The sequence below is a fragment of the Nesoenas mayeri genome (genome assembly GCF_963082525.1).
Source record: "Nesoenas mayeri genome assembly, chromosome: 1".
Lineage (NCBI taxonomy): Eukaryota > Metazoa > Chordata > Aves > Columbiformes > Columbidae > Nesoenas > Nesoenas mayeri.
In genome coordinates, this window is record NC_137541.1 from 80777406 (window position 1) to 80797345 (window position 19940).

At 39.5% G+C, this 19940-nt stretch overlaps 1 protein-coding gene across 1 annotated transcript in view; it reads right to left on the reverse strand.

Moving 5' to 3' along the window:
* The window catches only part of DERA (deoxyribose-phosphate aldolase), a gene marked incomplete at its 5' end in the record, with an annotated part of 53033 nt that overhangs the window by 32622 nt on the left and 471 nt on the right, over positions 1 to 19940 (reverse strand). The window contains 4 exons of the mRNA XM_080355158.1: positions 3986 to 4120; positions 5425 to 5520; positions 7173 to 7320; positions 10748 to 10845. Of these exons, the coding sequence (XP_080211284.1) occupies positions 3986 to 4120; positions 5425 to 5520; positions 7173 to 7320; positions 10748 to 10845 (477 nt within the window). The remainder of the gene's footprint in view (positions 1 to 3985; positions 4121 to 5424; positions 5521 to 7172; positions 7321 to 10747; positions 10846 to 19940) is intronic.

Genomic DNA, 19940 nt, shown 5'->3' on the forward strand with positions numbered 1-19940 from the left:
TACTGCTGGCTATAATTTGCTCTGGATTGTCTAGACATCCTTTTGCTTTGGTATAATGCATTTGTCCTAAAAATCACATAGTAAGGGGGTAATCCATTTGTTCTACACAGGAAATGAAAATATTAAGGGGGAGAAAAAACACAGCTTAAATTTTTACAGAACAGCTCTTCTCTAAAAATGTGGTGATAAAAAAACCACAAATAAGCTGAATTAAAAAGTGTTTTTATCTAGTCAGTCACAGTGACTGATGTTAAGGGTAGAAACTGAGACAAGGAGGGAAGATGTTTCAATTTCTGTTAGACCAAAAGATCAAGGTAATCATTATGAGAAACTGGAAAATTATCTGGAATTCCTTCTGTCTTGCACATTACTGGCAGGTTTGTTAACAAAATGACAAGCACCTGGCTATTGGCACAACACGACTCTTACATTTCTGCTCTCAGCCACATATGTGTCACTCCAGGCTGCCGTGATTCACATGACACTGAAAGCAGAGTTTGAGCTGCTGCTGACAATGTAAGAACAAAATTGTGCAACTAGACTTTGAGGTCCCAAGTCAGCTTGCACATCTAGAAAATGGTAAGTCCAACTATAATATTTCTGAACGACATGAGGAGTCTTTTCCAAGTCTCTGGTGCAGGGAGTCTGTTTTCTCTGTGCTGTTTATAAAGTATGCAGCACAGCTTCAGAAGGTACAGCAACTCGAACATTTTCAACAGAAAAAAAAAAAAAAAAGAAAAATAAATCAATTTTCTTTCAACAATTTGTTAGTGAGCTTCATCACTCTTTGCATACAGGCTCCACATTCTGTGCCTAAAGACAGTATTTAAATTGTGATTTTTAAGCGTAATCCATACTTTGACAAGCAATGCAAGACAATGGTTGAGTAAGCTATTGTAAAGTAGCATTGCTTTCAAAGCTAATAGGTTGTAAAAGATATATAAGTTCATAAACTTAAATCTCATTTAATGTTATTTCCCAATGTAAATTAGCTGTCCAATGAAGTTGCTTTCATGTTCAGCACTATTAAAAAGATCTTAACAATTACTTCGTAAATACCTAGAATATGTATTCTGAGTATCATAAAGAGCTCCAACAATATTTAAGAACTGCTTTAAAATAACTTGACATAATTGGACATTACACTAAAATATGTAGTAACTAAACAAGCCTTTGAAACAAGTCACAAAGCAACACTATTCTATCATGGTGACCCCAATTATTGCACAGGTTAGAAGATAAAAACGTATGAATGGTAAGATAAAGCACTCCACCACATACATATTTTCGTCTATAACTCCTGAAGTTGTGAAGACAGGCAGCATGAGAAAATAACAATAAAAAAATTATTAGTGTTATAAGCATAAGCAGAGGTTCTGTCATAACAGCAAGGCAGCTCAAGTTGATGAAGCACCTTGAACACAGGCACAGTTACTGCACTAGACTTTTCAATTTAATGTAATATAGGGATCCAACATAAAAAAGACTTCTTCATCGCTTCCTTAAATGTACTTTATACATTGCTGTGTATCACATTTAATCATTAGAGTTGGAAACCTGCATGTTCACACAGGTAACATACACCTCTTGAAAGCTAAAGAACAAGTCAGAACACTAGATTTTCACCAAAATATTCAAATCACCTGCTGAAGTAATTTTTTTGGATGGGCAAGTTAAATATTATAATCTTTCACCCTGTAGCATCATTATCTGGATGGCAAGTCAATTCTGTTCCTGAGGCTGTTTTTTTCAAGACCACGTAAATATTCATGAATAAACTTTCAGAAAACATTTGGAAAAAATTTCAATCCTGCCCTCAGTAAAAAATTGTAAAGTAGCCAGTGCCAAAGTAAAGGATGGCTTTCAAACTTGTCATGAGTTCAGCTCTAGATACACGAATATGGACACCAAATAAAAAGTCATCTCTAATTTGCTTATTTAGTAAATTGACAGCTTTATACTGCATCCCTTATCACTACATCTGTGTACTTATCCCCTGTAACTTGTGATCATGAAAAACAATTAATTTCCCATAAAGAAAAAGCCCATCAACATACTGTCCAGTTCAACTGAATCACCAATACAAACTTCCTCTCTGAATCTAGCTCTGTATTTCTACTCTGAATTCTTCTTCATGTAATCCTGGGCAATATAACAACCAGCACACATTTGCAATTGTCTGCATGCACTAACTTTCTGATCTCTGCTCTATGCAACTTGAAGTTAACAGCGGTTTGTATTAATACCATGAAGTCTGAAGAATGGGGAAAAGGAGGCTGAGGGGAGACCTTATCGCTTTCTTCAGTTACCTAAAAGGAGGTTGTAGCACGGAGGGTGTTGGTCTCTTCTCCCAAGTAGCAACTGATAGGACAAGAGGAAATGGTGCCAAGTTGCACCAGGGAAGGTTTAGATTGGTTATTAGGAAAAAATTCTTCATGGAAAGGGTTGTAAAGCACTGGAACAGGCTGCCCAGGGAAGTGGTTGAGTTACCATCCCTGGAGGTGTTTAAAAGCTGTACAAAGTTCTTAGGGACATTGTTTAGTGCCAGATTTATGCTACAGTTGGATTTAATGATCTTGAGGGTCTCTTATAACCAAAATGGTTCTGTGATTCTATGGTAACCACAGTTACGTCAGAAATTGCTACGAGACAGACTTTTTCACACACAATTGCAAGTTGCTGCTTAAATCCACTTTAGCCTTACTTAAATCCATTTTTTAGTCTTATTGACAGATCACTAACTCAGTTCACCTTGTATCTATATCCAATATGTGTTCCCAGTAGAATGCAGCTCCTGAAGGGGGCACCTGCTTTGTAGGTCATGGTGTAGACCCTAACAAAGATACAGCATATGAAGGTGTGTGTACAGCCTTGCTGCCAGCTGGTATAGATCTTGATCCATCATTCTGTCTTATTTAAGACCGCTAACACACTCAGTCTCCATATTCCAGCGATTTCTGAGGCCATATCCAAACTTAAAATAGCCCCCCTGAAAGAAATAAATGTCTGCAACAATGCCAATCCTCAAGAAGTCAAACATTTGTAAAGCTGCATATATTTAAGAGCAAAAGGATGGAAATGGTAAATACAACAAAAGAGGTCAAGATGTTACAGCAAGTGGAACTCAGAATATCAGTCCTGAAGAGACAGATGCAGAAATATGTGGGGTTTTAGGTTCAAGTCTAACTGCTAATTGAAGGAAGGCCAAATCAAAAAATACGATCTGTTACCACACTACTTGTATTTCCTTAACCAAACTCAGGTACCAGAGGTCCTTTATGAAGTCTTCCAAGCAAACAGGCTATTACTGAGCTGCATTATACAACTAAATGGAAAATTCATTCCAAGACAATGATGTGTTTACCTTCACATGGAGATTAGTTATAGGAGAATTGTCAGCACTTAATGCAAATCATTAAGGAGGCAATTAGAGCAAAAACCATCTTCAGCATTATTGTTCTTACTAATTAGTAGTAGTCTACAGACACAAGAACATCAATAATAATATGAACAGTCAATTTGTACCCACAACTTTCAGGAAAAAGAAAACAACTATAATACTTTTTTTTTTCAAGAATTGAAACGTATATTTAATAAGGTATTATCTACATCAGCAACCCCTTGGGGGTTTTAACAAAACTGTTCAAAGACTCAGACATCCACTTCCATTGCACGTGCTATTTTTTTAATTCTGTACACAAAATCGTCTAAAGGCATCAAAGGAATAGCCCTGAATTTTCAAAACACAAATTCATTCTGCATGCCTAGCCTGACAGGACTTGTAACAGCATTATTTTAAAAAAATGCAACCATTCATCGTAAATTAGTTAAGTAGTTTTTACTTAGTTCAGTGTCCCAGAGTATCAGATACACTTAGGAGAGGGACAAAATTCTTCAAAGACTGATGTGGAGATTTGGAGAAGAGACAGAGCTTGCAGGTGCATATACAGAGATTTAGGTTCCTTGACAAAGGGTGGGCACTCACCTTCCCACTGGCCAGCCAGCACCAGACTCCTGCTAATGACAATGTCAATCTCTCTGGCACCATATTGCACAGCCAGCCTTATTTCAGCCAGTTTGGTTTCTAGAGGAGTTTGTCCAGATGGAAACCCAGCAGCCACTAGGAGGAAGGAAGATTCAGGCAGAGGGAACAAATTATAAATTGACCATAAAATTACATATACATCAAATATTCTAATACACCAAAGAGTTTGAATGTTATCCTTTTCTAATCCCTAACATGATTAAAGAAATCCAAAGGCACTTTACCCTACCCTCCATCCACAAGAAGCATTACCTCTTCCCTCAAGAATCAATGTCCAGCAAGATACTAAGTGCATCTTGTGAAAAGGTCTCTTTTGCATGCTTCATTTTTTTTCTAAAGCAGCCTACACAAGAAAGCACAGTATCAATTGCCTCCAGCAGAACTAAGTAAACAAGGAGTGAACTCATACAAGAAGCAATATATACATTTTTAATTCTTCCCAATTCTTTTTAGTAGTATTTCAAGTTGAATCCTAGTAATATGTTTAACAGCTAAATCACAATATAGCAAAAATTGCTTTCAATGAGATCTACTTAAGATTACGTTTATGATGTTTAAGTACAAAACCAAAAGGCATCTCTGGAAATGGGAGAAAATAATGTCTTTGTCAGAGATCCTCTTTCTCTCTGACATATAAATGCATTTAGTATGTATTTTTCCCCTACACAACAATGAAAAATCGACAAAAAAAACCACCAGAGAACACTTAGCATTAAAGTTCTGATCTACCTTCAAAGTTAGACCCTGCTTTGAGTAGGAAGTTGGATCAGATGACATCCAGAGGTCTCTTCCAACCTGCATAATTCTGATTCTACTTGCTTATTGTAGATTCAGGACTTGTCTCTTGTGTGTAGCGACTGGATAAGAGCTGGCACTATTAGATTTGTAAGTACAAGTCCTGAATCTGCAGAATGCTCAGCAGGCAATAACCTCTGCCTCTGCACACAGCTTCATTGCATTGAGCTTGTAGGATTATACTTAAAAGCCAACAACTGATAGTGAAAAAAACCCCTTGTATTAGGACTCCTAAAGTTCATACTGCATTATTATTATTATTATTACTATATACTTCATCTCTACTGATACTTTGTCTAGCACGCTATCTCAATTTGTTCTATTCAAGTAAAGAAAACAGTGACATATTTTAAGGATGTGTTTGAAGAGCTTCGAGTAAAACACACTTGGCATTCCTGATAAGCTTGAAGTTGGAAGAAAACGAAAGATTATACCAGAAGCAAATCCTTCCCTCCATTCCCTTCTTTCCCCCTGCTACCTTTTTACCTTACTCTCTGAAACAGAAGCAAGTCCAGACTTCTGGATTCTTCTACATACTTTATAGTATCCAAATATTTAATTGGATATTTTTGAATAAAGCTTACCTGAAGCTACTGGTATGTCACAACCAGCAGCCATTAAGGCATTAACAGCATCGATGACTCTTGCAGGATAAACACAAACTGCTGCAACAGTAATACCTGCAAAAGCCACAGTTCACTTTTTCATATATAGATTTCCATCTTATCAAGTACAATCCATATTATGAGCACATGTGCATCATTCTCACCTCCTGCTTCTGCATTCTTACCAGGATCTTAAGCACCTATACTAGGGATGTCTGTTATATTGCTCAAACTGTTCAGGCAATTCTGCATGATGCTACCTCCATCATGTTCTTTCACCTGACCTTGGGAGCAAGTTTGCATTAGGAGGAGTTAAAATGCCAAGACTCTTATCAACAGGTTTCACTGCTTAATGCCAACATGTACAGTTAGGATATGCTTAGTCAGCAAATTACTGTGCGAGAAACTGCACTGCCAAGCTCTGGCCTTACTTGTTGAGCCAGACTGAGCCCAACAACAACTGAGCAGTCCTACTGCATTTCTAGTTAAAATGCTATTTTCTTCTAGTCTCAGATAATTAACCTCATATTTAATACTTCAACTGTCAAAGAGTCCATAAATCCAAGTTTTAAAAAAAGACTCATTTTCAGTATTTTATGTGTATGGATTAAAACCAGAGGCCTGATTCCCCTTTTGTTCTAAATCATGAGACTTCAATCAGTGCCCAATGCCCATGTAAAACCAAAGTATTTCAACAGTAAAAGTGTGCCCCAAATGTCACTGGGGTTTTCTTTTTGTTAGATCATCATGAGGCAAACATGACAGGATAAAAGTCAAATGCTATTCAGTAACACATTAGGGAGTACATCTGGAAAAGATCGGAAATGCTACTCCGTTTTAAAGAGGTTTTATTGATAGTTATATTGACTGTTTCAATTTGCTCTGAAGTTTTACCGTGTTCAGTCTTGGGTGTAACATTGGGACCTCAGATGGAGCCTGCTTGAGTAATGTCAATGAATGTTTTACCACCAGTTCTTAAGGGCTGTCTTCTGCCCCTTCACCTCTGTTGACTTAGCTGGGAACTGTGTGTGTGTATATGTGATAAATACAGCCACATACACTCACTACAGGACCAGCTCCTTGAAGTAGACTGGGCTGCAAAGTCATCTCCTACCTCAACTACTGAAACAGTAGTTTCCTTCCTCAGAAGGAAAAATAACACACTTAGGACTGTGGAATGCATCTTTTCTGACAGGCAAAGTGGCAGGCTCAGTAGTTACATACAGAAACAGTACCTAAGCATGAAATCCGAAGGAGTCACGGGAACACTCCCCCTTTTCCAGTTTACTAAGGACATCAGCAGATTAACAGAATACTCAATTAGTTCCACCTTAGTGCACTGTTATTGAAAGACATACACTGAGGTTACACACTTGTGGCTTCCTCATCAAATTTGCTCATTAGGTATCATAAATTATAGTGTCGCCCTGAGTCCATCCTTCACTTTAGTTGCCAAAATAAGAATGGATTTTTTTTCTCCTTGTATTCTTATATTAACTCAAAGAAACAGATACTTTGCAGTTAGAAGTTCAGACAGTTACTTTGAATAAGACCATATAGGACCTAGTATGTTCTGACAAGAGTATTAATTCTGCAATGCTGCCTACCATAACTGCTTCCATTATAGGAAGAAGAGGCCATCTTTACGCCTTTCTGAAAACTGAAAAAAATAATGAGGAAATGCAGACATTTTCTCTACAAAATCCACACAACAGAAACTACCATACCTTTATCATGCATGTCCAAGGCTTTCAGCAGATCCTCTCTGATGGGATGCTTTGCTTTAAAACACAGTCTGTAAACATTTGAAGGAGTATCATCACCTGAAAGAGTGGTAAGGTCTATGCAGGTGACAGCTTTCAGCAGCCAAGCAGCCTACAAAGAGAGTGAAGCAAGGAAGACAGTGTTTCAATTTATATTTCCAAAGCCAAACTGAATTAGAAGATGCAGGAAGCAGAAGCCTGGCTCTCACTCTAAGAATAAGAAAATGTATGCAATGTAACATGGAGGATATGCAAAGAATGGCTAATGACAGGCAGGGCTGGAAGATATTTATTCATGCCTTGAGCAGTATCTAATGGTACAGAAAGGATTTGGAATCAAAAGTCCACTCTTTTAGAATCAAAGGATCAAATTCCAATTTTTGGTGTGAATGCTAACAATCAAACATTTTTATCCAGACAAAAAGCAAAATTTCAAATTTAATTCTGTAAAACAAAGATTAAAACATCACCATCACTTATGTGAGGAACCTCACTGTTATAATATGTTCCATTCTATACAGCATGTCTGTATCCTTAAGGCTTGTATGCACAAGAAGTTACAACACATGCACTGAGAAGTGCACAGGCTTACAACTGCCAGTAACCACATGAGTCTACACACCAGCAATTTGCCCATTTGCACATTTGCCGTGAGAGTGAAACATGGAATCAGTAGGGGGTAAGAACATAGAGTTCTTAAAACTTAGGGTCTAGACTCCAGATGTTTCCACCTACTTTTGTGCGAATCAAGACTAAAAAAACAACTGTAATTATTTCATGCAAAAAACAATAGCAAGAGCTAAGTGACAAGGCTAAAGCATTCTTTAGATGAAAATGCTAAAGAATTGTAAGAGACTTACTAATCAGAGAATGGAACAGAAGCAGAACTAAAGTTTTTCTGAGCTTTCTTGCTGAACAAAAATTGAGCTTAAGTCATTATTTTGAAATTTTTGTTGAAGGTCTTCCAGCAAATTTTCATTCACAGTAATGGCTTCACTAAAAGCTGACATCTCTTAGTGGGCACTTGTTCAAGAAAGTGAGAGTTTGCAATGGCAAAGTCCATTTGAGTCCATAAAGTGCCTCTCTGCTCTGCTCTGTGACACGATTTGTCGGTACAGGCAGCAAAACTTGTTGTTTCTGCATGGAGGTCTTACTCTGCAAATCTTAAGTGGCTGGCCAGCCTACAAACCTTTCACGCTTTGCTGATGGGAATCTCCATTCTGAACTTGCAGTAAATGTTACATCAAAAGCTGCCTCGGGGTGACCGAACAGAGTAATGAAGCGTTACTGGCCTCTGTTACTCTAAGCTTGATTGCTTGTTTCTAACTGATTTACACTTTCACCCTATAATACCTCAAAAGGGTTTTTCACTTTAAATGGTGTGAAGTTTTACTTTGATTTTTTTATCCTTAATTTGAGAGAATTTTTGCCTCATCTTTTGTGACATGGATCATAAAGTCATCAAGACAGATGTAGTCAGGAAGTTCCCAGAACTGATAAGAACTTGATTTTTTTAAAGGATTTTTCAAATGCATATTTTGAGAAATGGGTTTCAAAGTTTGAGTCTGTGGTGTTACTTACATCCAAACATGTAAAGGTTCAAAATAATCTCTGTGAAATAAACAGCACATGACTATCCTGCAATGACAGTGTTCAAATACAGGAGGGATGCTTCTGGCATTCTTCAAAGTAAAACCTTACTTGAGTAGCTCAGTACCAGTGTTATTACACAGGAGAGAGAGAGAAGTGTTAGTAATAATTAAACTTTGTCCTACAGTGACGTTGAGGGAGTGACACTAAATCCCTTTCTTCCTGATGATCCTTCATAATCAAAGCCTGTGGCTCTCTGTCTTAATTCTTCATATAGTAATTTCAGACAAATCAGAAGACTCACTTTTTACATTACTGCACCTGCAGTATCTGAAGATGGCCAAGGTTCTGGAATACCCTCTGGATTTTCCTACTGATGCTATTTAACAATCCCAGGCCACTGGACTGCCAAACTTGGTATCAAGTGGCTTTCCATGCATAAGAAGCTCTTGATAAATGCTGAGCTGGTGTCTAACTCTTCTCAGTTTATGTCCATTTTTAATTCAATCATAACGTTCAAAGCACAAACTTTCAGGTTCATGTAGCAGGCAGGAAGTTGTGTTCTACCACCTTCCAGTAGGATCTTACACATCTACATCAAATTATCCCCAAACCCTGATCTGCAAGATCGGTGCTCATTGTGAACACAGCTTCAGCCACCCTAGAATGGCTGCCTGACACACTAAGCTCAGGATGCCAAGTACTTTGACCAGTCTTTTTAAGAATTAAGTATAATTAAATTATTCTTGCTTTGTTCTACTACGTTGCACTGTTAAGATTTATCCTTTATTGTCTCCTTCCTCCCACTTCCAGGTTTTCAGTTATTGCTGCAAGTAAACGACTTATTTAGCATACAGAGGGGAGGAATCACACACATTTGCTAGTAGTACAGTTGTTTGGTGAATGAAGAATCAGTTTGTCCATTGGACACCAGTTAGAGCCCCATGGCTGAGAGCTCACTTGGACCTCTGGTTCTGCTCCACAGCATTTTTTCAGATCTTGCCCTTGACTGAACGTCAGCAAAAACAACAGCAGTATCCTGCAGCCAGCTCTGCCTGCCGCCCCCTCTCAGCGCTTCCCCAGCATGTGGCCGAGCCTCACCTGCTCTGCAGAATGGATCAGCTTATGTCACTGATCTGATGGCTTCGAATTATGATTCTCATCTACTCATTGGAGAAACCAAAACATACACTGGGCCAGTATCTGTCAATTCTGCCAGGGGGCAGCAACCACAGAGGTTGAGGGTAAAGACAGTCTAAACGTCTGTGTTAAATGAATAAAAGACAGCCTTGAAGAAAAGTTCATTTGTGCCACTGCCTTTACCAGTAGCTTACTTGAACCTATTTTATACCAAGATGGACAATAACTGATCATTTACCTTATCTCTGGACTTAAGAAATTGGTCCCCTTAACATCAATGGGCTCTTTCTTTTTTTCCCTTTTCTTTTTCCTTTCTGCCTCCCAGTCCCATAGCCAGTCAGAATTTTTCAGTTTTAGGTAAGATCTAGTTAAGCAAAGAAATCACACATGTTGGGGATGTTTAAGTACAGAAAAATCATCCAGGTAGGTCAAACTTGACAGGGACCATGATCATATCTTACAGCTTTAAAATTAAAAAATAAGAAGGCAGCGTGCAGACAAGTCTGTCTGAGAAACATAATAAATGTGGTGGGATAGTAACATACAATTTAATCCATTCATGAATAAAGATGACTTAAATTCATTTGCAGTTTTGCCACTCATGAGTTATAAGGTTTTTAACTTGTTTGGATAAAGGCGTCACCTTATTCCATCCCATCATCATCAAATACAAATTATTAAAATAAGACATGGACAAGCACATCTTTTAAGTTTACATGCATCTTGAAAAAAATTCAATATTGCAGCCTGGAGAGAGAGAGAGACTGCTTTAAGAATACAGGAACAGAATGCATAAAAAGAGCACTTACTTGCCAATTACCTTTCACAGTTCTCCACTTTTTAATTTGTTCTGCATGCCTCACAACCGCAGGTCGATTCACGTGCACTTTTGCGATCCAGCCAAGTTCTGAGGTGGGAAAATAAGATGAAAAAATGTCTCATCTATTTCTGTGTTCTTTTAATAGATGGTGTGGGACTTCAGAAGAAAGGGTGGTGAGACACCGGAACAGGCTGCCCAGAGAAGGTGTGGATGCCCCATCCCTGGAAGTGTTCAAGGCCAGGCTGGACAGGGCTTTGAGCAAACTGGTGTAGTGGAAGGTGTCGCTTTCCATGGCAGAGGGGTTAGAACCAGATGATCTTTAAAGTCCCTTCCAACCCAAACCATTTTATGACTCCCTGATTGTAGCTTGGCTTGGGACCTCTGAAGTGCATGTTGTTCTTTTATGTCCTTTTAAGGGCTTGCATATTTATCACCAGTCCAAAATATCATAATAGCATTAACTTCTGTTAAGGTATGATCTGTGAACTGGATGTTTCACACAGCATGTTTTGTTTGCCATTACAGCTGAATTAATTTACTACTGATCAGAGACACTGTGTTGCCAGTCCCAGACTGTGAAGTTTATTATACATGTAGCATATTAAAAACCCCCACAAAACAGCCTTCTGCCATTGCATGCACCCCACACAGTCACCAAAACCTCTGGACAGACCATTGAAGAGCAAAGCATTTGAGTTGTTGTTGTCTAGAGCTGATTTTACTGAATTTGCTACTATGGCCTGACTACTCACAAGTTTCCAAAGGCAATTAATTCCTAGGTAACATATCTGCCTGGAAGCTGCTGAGATGTATGTCTGCCTGAGAAGTGCTCACCTTGCCAAGCACACTGGAGGACTCAGGGCAACATCTTCAACATGTGAATTCCTTCAGATGCCCACGGCAGACAGCTTGGCTCACAATTTCAAAGAGTTTCAGTATCCATAAATAATAACCAGACCAAAAGAGAAGCAGATACTCAACATCTACTAAAATAATGTAACTGTTTAAAAATGAAGCACAAAAATCGGACACTGCTTAAGGAAGGGTAACTGACTGATAAACGTGAACTGAGGGTTCGGGCCCTTGAATCTTTAAATTTCTGCTTAGTAGGGTAAATCAAAACTGTAATTTTGAATGTTAATAAACACAAACTGCTCACAGAAGTACACAGGAAAAAAGAAATCAGAAGATGCTTAAAATCTCTCATATCCCAAAACATAAATAATTCTTCTTAATACTAATTATATAAGCAATCCATTAAAATACTCTGAAAACAACATCAACAATCATTAACCACCAAACATCAGCAAATCACCACCATCAATCATCAAATACCATCATCAGTTTAGGTCAGCATATGGACACTAGCTCAGATACTAAGAGATAATAAATCTGGGTGACTTAATTTATTAAAAGCATCTCATGTCTATGAGTTGTCTTCAGTACTATATTAAACTTGAATTTCCCTCAAGCACATTGATTAAAAAAGGTTTAAAACTTTAAAAAAAAGATGATAGCCCAAATCACTAATTTTGTACAGAAATCTTATCCTCAAATTCTTTTCTTCCTACTTTATAGTTTAAATAGCTAAAAAAGTGCAGAACTAATATACTAGCTAAAGTATGTGTAAATACAAGCTTGTTTTCCTAATCAGACTTACAAAAATCTCTGGAGAAACTAATTTAGGTAAAGATGACTCAGTGGAAATGCAGGACAAAGGCATGAAACACAGCTAAACAAAATGTTGTTCTGAGCACAGTTAAGGCACCTTGCTACCGCTTTCCTATTACCACATACAAGTAATCAGGTGAACAGTATCTGTAAGGTCAAAACGTTGGCCAAAAGCAAAAAAAGTTAAGCTAAAGAAGGAATTTCAAAGGAATCCTAAGGAATTTAAGGATTTATTTAAAACTTTAGCATCAGTCTCACTGTATGGTGAAAAAGTAAAGTAGGCACTTGCAAAGTTGCAAACCATTTGAACAAACAACTCTCGTTACTTCTCTCCCCTTTCAAAGCCACAGGCTTATTCATTCTGCCCCAAAAGCAAGAAGCTCAACTGACATGTAGAAAGCAGGTGAGAAAAGCTACTGCTACAAAACCCATTGCCAGAACTTTCTTTCTTCTTGAGTATCAATAAATGCAAACCGTATAAACACAGACAGCTGAAATATAACATAAGCTACTGAATCCTTCGCAGTTGCTTTAAGGTTGAGGCTCCCATGTGATCAGCGGAGACCATACATCGCTTCCCATGGGGCCATTATAGGCAACACCTGACAAAGTCTATGGGGGAGGAAAACACAGATAGATAGATAGATACATACATACATAAAACACAAACTCTATTGTGATTCTCCCACTATATGCCACACGCTCAGGTGGAATAATTTAATCATAATCCAATTTACCAGGATAACTTTTGAACCCTTTTGGGTGCATGGTGACATTTTGGCCCCTTTGGAAACCATGATAAAAGCAAAACAAGCAGTTTAGATGAGGTGCTCAGCTTCTTGCTCTCTAATAAGAATCCAGAAGCTCTGCACGAAGTTACCTGGGAGAGTTACCATATACCAGCTTATCAGCAATAGCTGATTCAATGTTCTCAGTTATCTGCAAATATGATGAAATTCATTGGCATAAGCCCTTTTCACTGTATAACATGTTTTACCTTCTGTTTTTAATAGCTCAAGACTAGTCATGAAGGCAACAGACACATGGCAACTCAATAAGGTGCAATATCTAATTTGGTGCCTGAGATGTGAGTTTCCTTGAAAGATCATAGAATTTGGATCTTTAGGTATATTTTTGAATGTGGGATATTGAACCACTGTGCCCAGCAAAGGCAGAAAAATTTAAACATATATATAAATAATTAAAAATAAATCAAAACTCCATCCTGTCTGTCCAACTTCATGTGATACATTATGCAGCTTACTAAAGGAAATAAAATGGTGTAATAAAAAAAACACACGGCAAGGAAGGACAAAGGTTCTGGTGATATACAGCAGCAGATGGAGACTTCTGTCTAACACTGACCTTCTATTCAAGCCCACTTCTCCATTAATTAAAGCAGTGGGCAAGTGAAAACAAATATGTCTTGGCGTAATTGTCTCTAAATAGACTTTCAAAGTTTGCCATGTGAGGTCTCACCAAACTCCTAAATGTGTCTCTATTCAGAAAAATCACTCACAATTCCAGTTTGGCTTTTTTTCTTGCATTAAAAATCAGAATAAAACCATTATTTGAAATAGAACTGACTGCCTTTGGATTCTCCCCCTCCTCCACCTCCCTCAAGCTTTATGATTTAGTATCTGGCTAAGGAAAACTATATTTAATTAGGCTCATTAACCTTGCAGTGTGAACATGTCTTTTTTTTTTTTTTTTTTTAAATAAGTCATCTGCTAGTCATCTGCACAGTCATGTGGCTTCAGGGATAAAAGTAATTAAAGCAGTTACACTATAGCTAATTAGCCAATATTCTGTAATCACTCTTCAAGTTTACTTTTTCCTCTGAAGACATTTGAAAAAATCATATTCAAAATCTAACAGGAAATTCATCTCCTCTCTTTGAAGAACATGAATCCAAAAATACCAGCCATTTCCTCAGAATACAATAAATAAAACCACTTCATTAGTATAATTACATAAATGCCTAAGATACCTAATACATTCCTCATAAAACAGACTAAGCTTATCAGAAGCTTTCAAAAAAACTGTGTAGATGGCATCCCTTCAGATGGTGAAACAGAAAGCTCAAGAATGCCTGAGGCTGTAGTTTCACAAGTATTTTAAGGCAGCACGGTCCCCAAAAGAAGCTGTCCCCTCAACTGGTTATTTCCTCATCTGTGTCAGTAACAGCATGTGTGCTCCTGCTCTTACTATGAACACATGATAAAATGGGAAATGGAAGTGATGAAAGGTGCTATGTCTGGAGAAGCGAGTGAAACTGTGCCCTGAACCTTTAGTGGAGAACAGAGGCATTCAGGCGGCCACAGGCTGACCCCAGCTGGCCATGCATGGACAAGCAAAACCACTGAAGAGAGAGTAAAGGCTTCAGGATCAGTTGTTACAGCGATCATACCATGTAAGCTCTCTAGAGGTTTGGGGGTTAATCAGTTTCTTTGAGACAAGACACTGTAGTTATTATCCCATAGTGTCTCTTGCTATGGACTTATTTTAATTTCAGATGGGTCCTCATTGTATGAGAGAAGTTCAGTCCCCAAGTCATCAGCATTCAGATACTCAAAGCAGGACACTAAGGCATGAGCCCTGAACTAGAAATCAGCTCTAACATCTTGTGACATTAGTGAAATCACACAACACTGACCATGGACTGCATGAAATGGATCACAATATCCTCCAAAGCACTTTGAAAACCCCTGACAAGCCCTCCCTCAGAAAGTGAGCTGCAGAACAACGGGAGCTTGGTTTCCTGCAGGTCCAAGTCCTCTGCTGCTCCATCTCTTCTTCCCTGGTCCTAGAGACCTCTCCTCACTCCAAAAACCCAGCTCCAATGTTACGGTACTTACAAGCATGGAATAAAGCAGGTTGTAGTTACATGCATAAAGCCCTCCCCGCCTCCAAAAAAGGAAAGGATGTAATGAAAAGTCATCTAATTGATCTGTGCCTGCCTTACCCTCCACAGAGGAACTAATCTGGCCATTAATTTGGTCAGTAACTGACTTATTTCTGAGACATCTATCTGTCCTTCATATTTGACTAAAATTATCCAACAGATTCAACAGGTGTTAGAAAGGAACAGTGAAGAAACAAAGCCATAGTACAGGCTAAACCCAGCTATTAATATATTAGAACAGAATTATGCTGTCTTGAAAAGGGATGCAACACTTCATTATCTAAATGCCACTTACCAAGAGGCTAGCTCTCACATATTAATGGCTCAGAAATATCAACTATAATTAAAAATACCAATTGAAACATAATGAACATATTTCTGGCCCTCCAACTAGAGGGGCTGAGCAACACAGAGTTTTTTTAAGAATCCAAGAACACACTTCGCAAAACAACTGTAACTAATTATTCATTACTCAGAATACATGCTTATGTATGTGTGTATATGTGTATATATATATATATACATAAATACACAAACACAGGTAAAAAAACATATAATCATAGAATAATTTGGTTTGGAAGATCTCCAAAGGTCATTTGTCCAACCTCTTGTGCAAAGCAGCTACAAGCTCAGACCAAGCTGCTGAGGGCTTTACTCAGTTTGGTTTTGAGAGTCCCCAAGGATGGAGACTACACAGCATCACTGAGCAACCTGCCCCATCACCTGACTGTCCTGCATCAAGATGTTTTTCTTATATCCAGTCTGAACCTCACTCAAGACAAGCCTGTTGTCTTGTTTCATCTCACCATGCAATGAAGAGCCTGGCTCTGCTTCCTGGATACACTGCCTGTGATAAGCAGGGATGAGGAGGCTGCTGTTAGGACCCCCAAAGCCATTTATTCCTCAGGCTGAACCAGCCCAGATGCCTCAGTGTCTCCTCACCAGGCAGGTTCTCCAGCCCCTGACCATCTTGGAGTCCATCTGCTGAACTTGTGACACTTTATCAATCTCTTTCTTCTACTGGGGGGCAACAAAACTGGACACAGTCTTACAGTCTAACAAGTGCTGAGCAGAGGAGATGATCCCTCCGTTCAGAGGAGCTGCTGGCCGTGTCCCCGTCGGTACAGCCCAGGAGGCCATCGGCCATCTCTGCTGCCAGGGCACTGCTGCTGGTGCTCAGCTTGCTGCCCACCAGGCCCCGGGGCCTTTCGGCAAAGCTGCTGCCCAGGTAGGCAGGGCCCAGCTTGGGGCTGCCACCGGCCCTGCTGAACCTCACTGGGCTCCTGTTGACCTATTTGCCCAGCCAGTTTGTGCCCCTCTGATCTGGCTAATTTAGTGTGATCTTAAAAGTTTATGAGCAAGTAGTCTTCCACCTCCTCCAGGTCATTGGAAAAAGGCATTAAACAAGATGAGTTCCAAGCCAGATGCCTGGGTTTTAAACATCTCACCTGCCATTTTCTGGGTCTACCCAAGGTTACTGAATGTCTTTCTTTCTCTATGACTTCTGAAGTTGTTGCATCAAAATTTCACCTGCAGGGCACAGAAAACCCACGTGGCAGATGTCTGGATCCCCACAGTTAAGCAAATGGAGTATGCTACCAGCTTACACTACAAAATGGATGCTCATTGATATGCTTCACTATTTTGTTGTGAAGTGGCATTTGATGCCACAAAACATGAAGCACCTGGTCCATTGCTCTCCAGAGTCTCTGGGAGCAGAGCAGGAGAGGCAGACTCCTTTCAGCCCCTGCAGGCACCATGATAAACCTGAGTACCCTAGAATGACTCCACAAACAGTTTCTGTGGAATGACAAACTTGTAAAATTCCTTATGCACCTTCTTTATATGACTCTCTGATGGCAAATGTGTCAATGTATTAGACTAGTGACCCTCTGACTGGGTGATGTAAATCACTGGGGTTTTTTTATCTGTACCTGTTCTTTATTCCATGTAAAGACCTTGTTCTTATGGAAGGAAGGGCTTTTGTAAAAATGTTATTGTTTTTGTGGGGTTTTTTTTGTAAAATAAATCACAAAGAAAAGCATTATATGCCATGATTTGAGAAGAGTTTGGCTTGTTATTGATAAACAAATAAATGCACTCTAATGGCAGCATCAGAAATCTACTGCTTAAATAATGACATTGGGTAGCAATCACAGCAATAGAAGACACAGAGAAAAGGAGTCCAATAATAGATTTCTAAGTATAAAATATTTTACCACTAGGTGTCCCTGTTAGAAAACTGTAATCCTACAGAATGCTCTAAGATACAGGGCAAGTCATTAGAATTACTGTTAAAGCTGCTAACACAAGCTGGCAAAACCTTCAAAAGCCAAAGTGCCTAAGTCACAGAAGCAGCATATATCACTAGCAAACATGAAAGATAAAAAAAAGGATTTAACATGTCCTTTTAAGTACTGCCACCAGCTAAGATACAGCAACTTACTTAAATACAGCACTTAATATTTATTTCAGATGTGTATTTGGTGGGAGAACAAATGGCAGCAAGATTGAGGTCTCCGTTTAAAGTAGCCAGCATAATGCAGCTGTTAAAATCAAACACAGTCGATATGCTGTCACTTAATACAAACATTCCCCCACTACGCCTGCCCTTGTGCATCTAATTCAGCTCATTTTGACTGCAACTGATTTAAACAAAGATCACTGGGAAGGGATGGCAACAAGGACCTATAAATAAGCTGAGGGCAGTGGCCTTTCCAGGTAAATCAGTTGCAGCTGGAAGAGGCCACATGGTGCAGTGCAGAAGACATTCATCCCTCTGTGCTTTCCATTAATAATCTTGAGCATTAGTTGACTCTGCATCTTAGGTAGAGGAGGGCTACTTATGGGAGGAGAAAGAGTGACAGAAAATATTTGGAATATACTCAAAGATGGTTTTAGTGGGTGCAAAAAAAAAATAATAATTATGTTGTGCTAGTCAGCTGCACATTGAATACTTTCCTCTTGACTGCATTTGTACAGCAAGAACCAGACAAATGTGAGGTTGCCTGTCTCTGCCAATAATTTCCCCACTCAGCAACATGGCCTTCTTTACATATAAGCTTTTCAGTCAGAGGATGACTGTTTGATAGGAACTGAACTGACTTCACATCCAAATTTCTGGACTGCCCACACATACTGACAATTAATCATAAGATTAAATTTACAGTAAGAAAAAGCATAGCACATGCCTAGTTTAAAGTAACTGGGCTGCATTTGCAAACTTCTGTGCTCACCTTTTCCTAACAGACACTGAAGTTTTGCTGCTATGTTATTATCATGTTTGTTTCAGCAGAAAGATGCAGTTCAGATGGCTACAATTGAAACTCACCTGTCCCTGCAAGCAGCCCACAGGATAAGCACATCAGAGAGCAGCAACTCAACAGCTCGCTTTTAGGAGTTAGAACATGTCAGTCACTTTGAGAAGAAAAACAGTCAACTTTCAGTTGTTTAAACTGCATGTTAACTTTGCAAAAATGCCTGTGCTTGTGCTAGAGACAGGGGCACATGACACTACAGTGTGGCCTCCTGAACTCTGCTCATGCTAACTTCCATATCTCCCTGTTCCACACCAGCTGTTCCTCTGCTTCCTGTCTTCCACGACACCACCCCTACATCTCTGCCCCTTAATTGCCCACCTGCTCACATTGACCAAATTATCATAACTTAGAGGCAGACTGTAGGAAGGCAAATTACCTTAACTCATTCCACTACTGCAGCTGGGGTTTTCTGGGTGAATTCAGAGAGCTGTAGCCATTTCTCCATCCCTACCCCCTGCAATCAGCAGAAGAGGAGCTCCATCTGGGAAATGGCAGAGAAACCCTTTCTTGGCTGCTCTCTGCCTTACCTGGAGCACAGCCACCTTTCAGGCCTAGACACCACCTGGAAAGTCCTTGTCAGCCTTCAGAGAGCAAGCAACAAGGAGAACAGCAAGTAAAGTCCTGAGTTTACAATTCAGATTTCAACTGATTAAAAATGTTTTGAACACCCTGGGGAAAAGGGAGCGGGGGAAGGTTTATCCAGGGAGAACCAGGAAGGTGCACAAGAGGGGACCGGGCCCAGCTTTGTGACAGGACTACTGCTGCCAAGTCCCTGGAGCACCAAAGGGAAAAAAAGCCTCCTACAGGCCTCCCGAATGAAGAGAGAACCTCAGTAATGTGTCATGAGTGTATGCTAAAGGATCTATGGGAATCGCAAGTCTATTTCCATTTTGGCTTTACAGAAACACAAGAGTTTGCAGCAGCCGGGTTCATACACCCTGAGATGGATCAGCCAGGGGCAGGGATGAGGCGCGGCCCGGTGGGCGGGGTCTGCATCTGGAATATTGTGTCCAGTTTTGGGCCCCTCAGTTCCAGAAGGACAGGGAACTGCTGGAGAGAGTCCAGCACTGGGCAACAAAGATGATTAAGGGAGTGGAGCACCTCCCTTATGAAGAAAGGCTGAGGGAGCTGGGTCTCTTTAGCTTGGAGAAGAGCAGATTTGAGGGGTGACCTCATCAATGTTTATAAATATGTAAAGGGTGAGTGTCATGAGGATGGAGCCAGGCTCTTCTTAGTGACAATTAATGATAGGACATGGGGCAATGGGTACAAACTGGAACACAGGA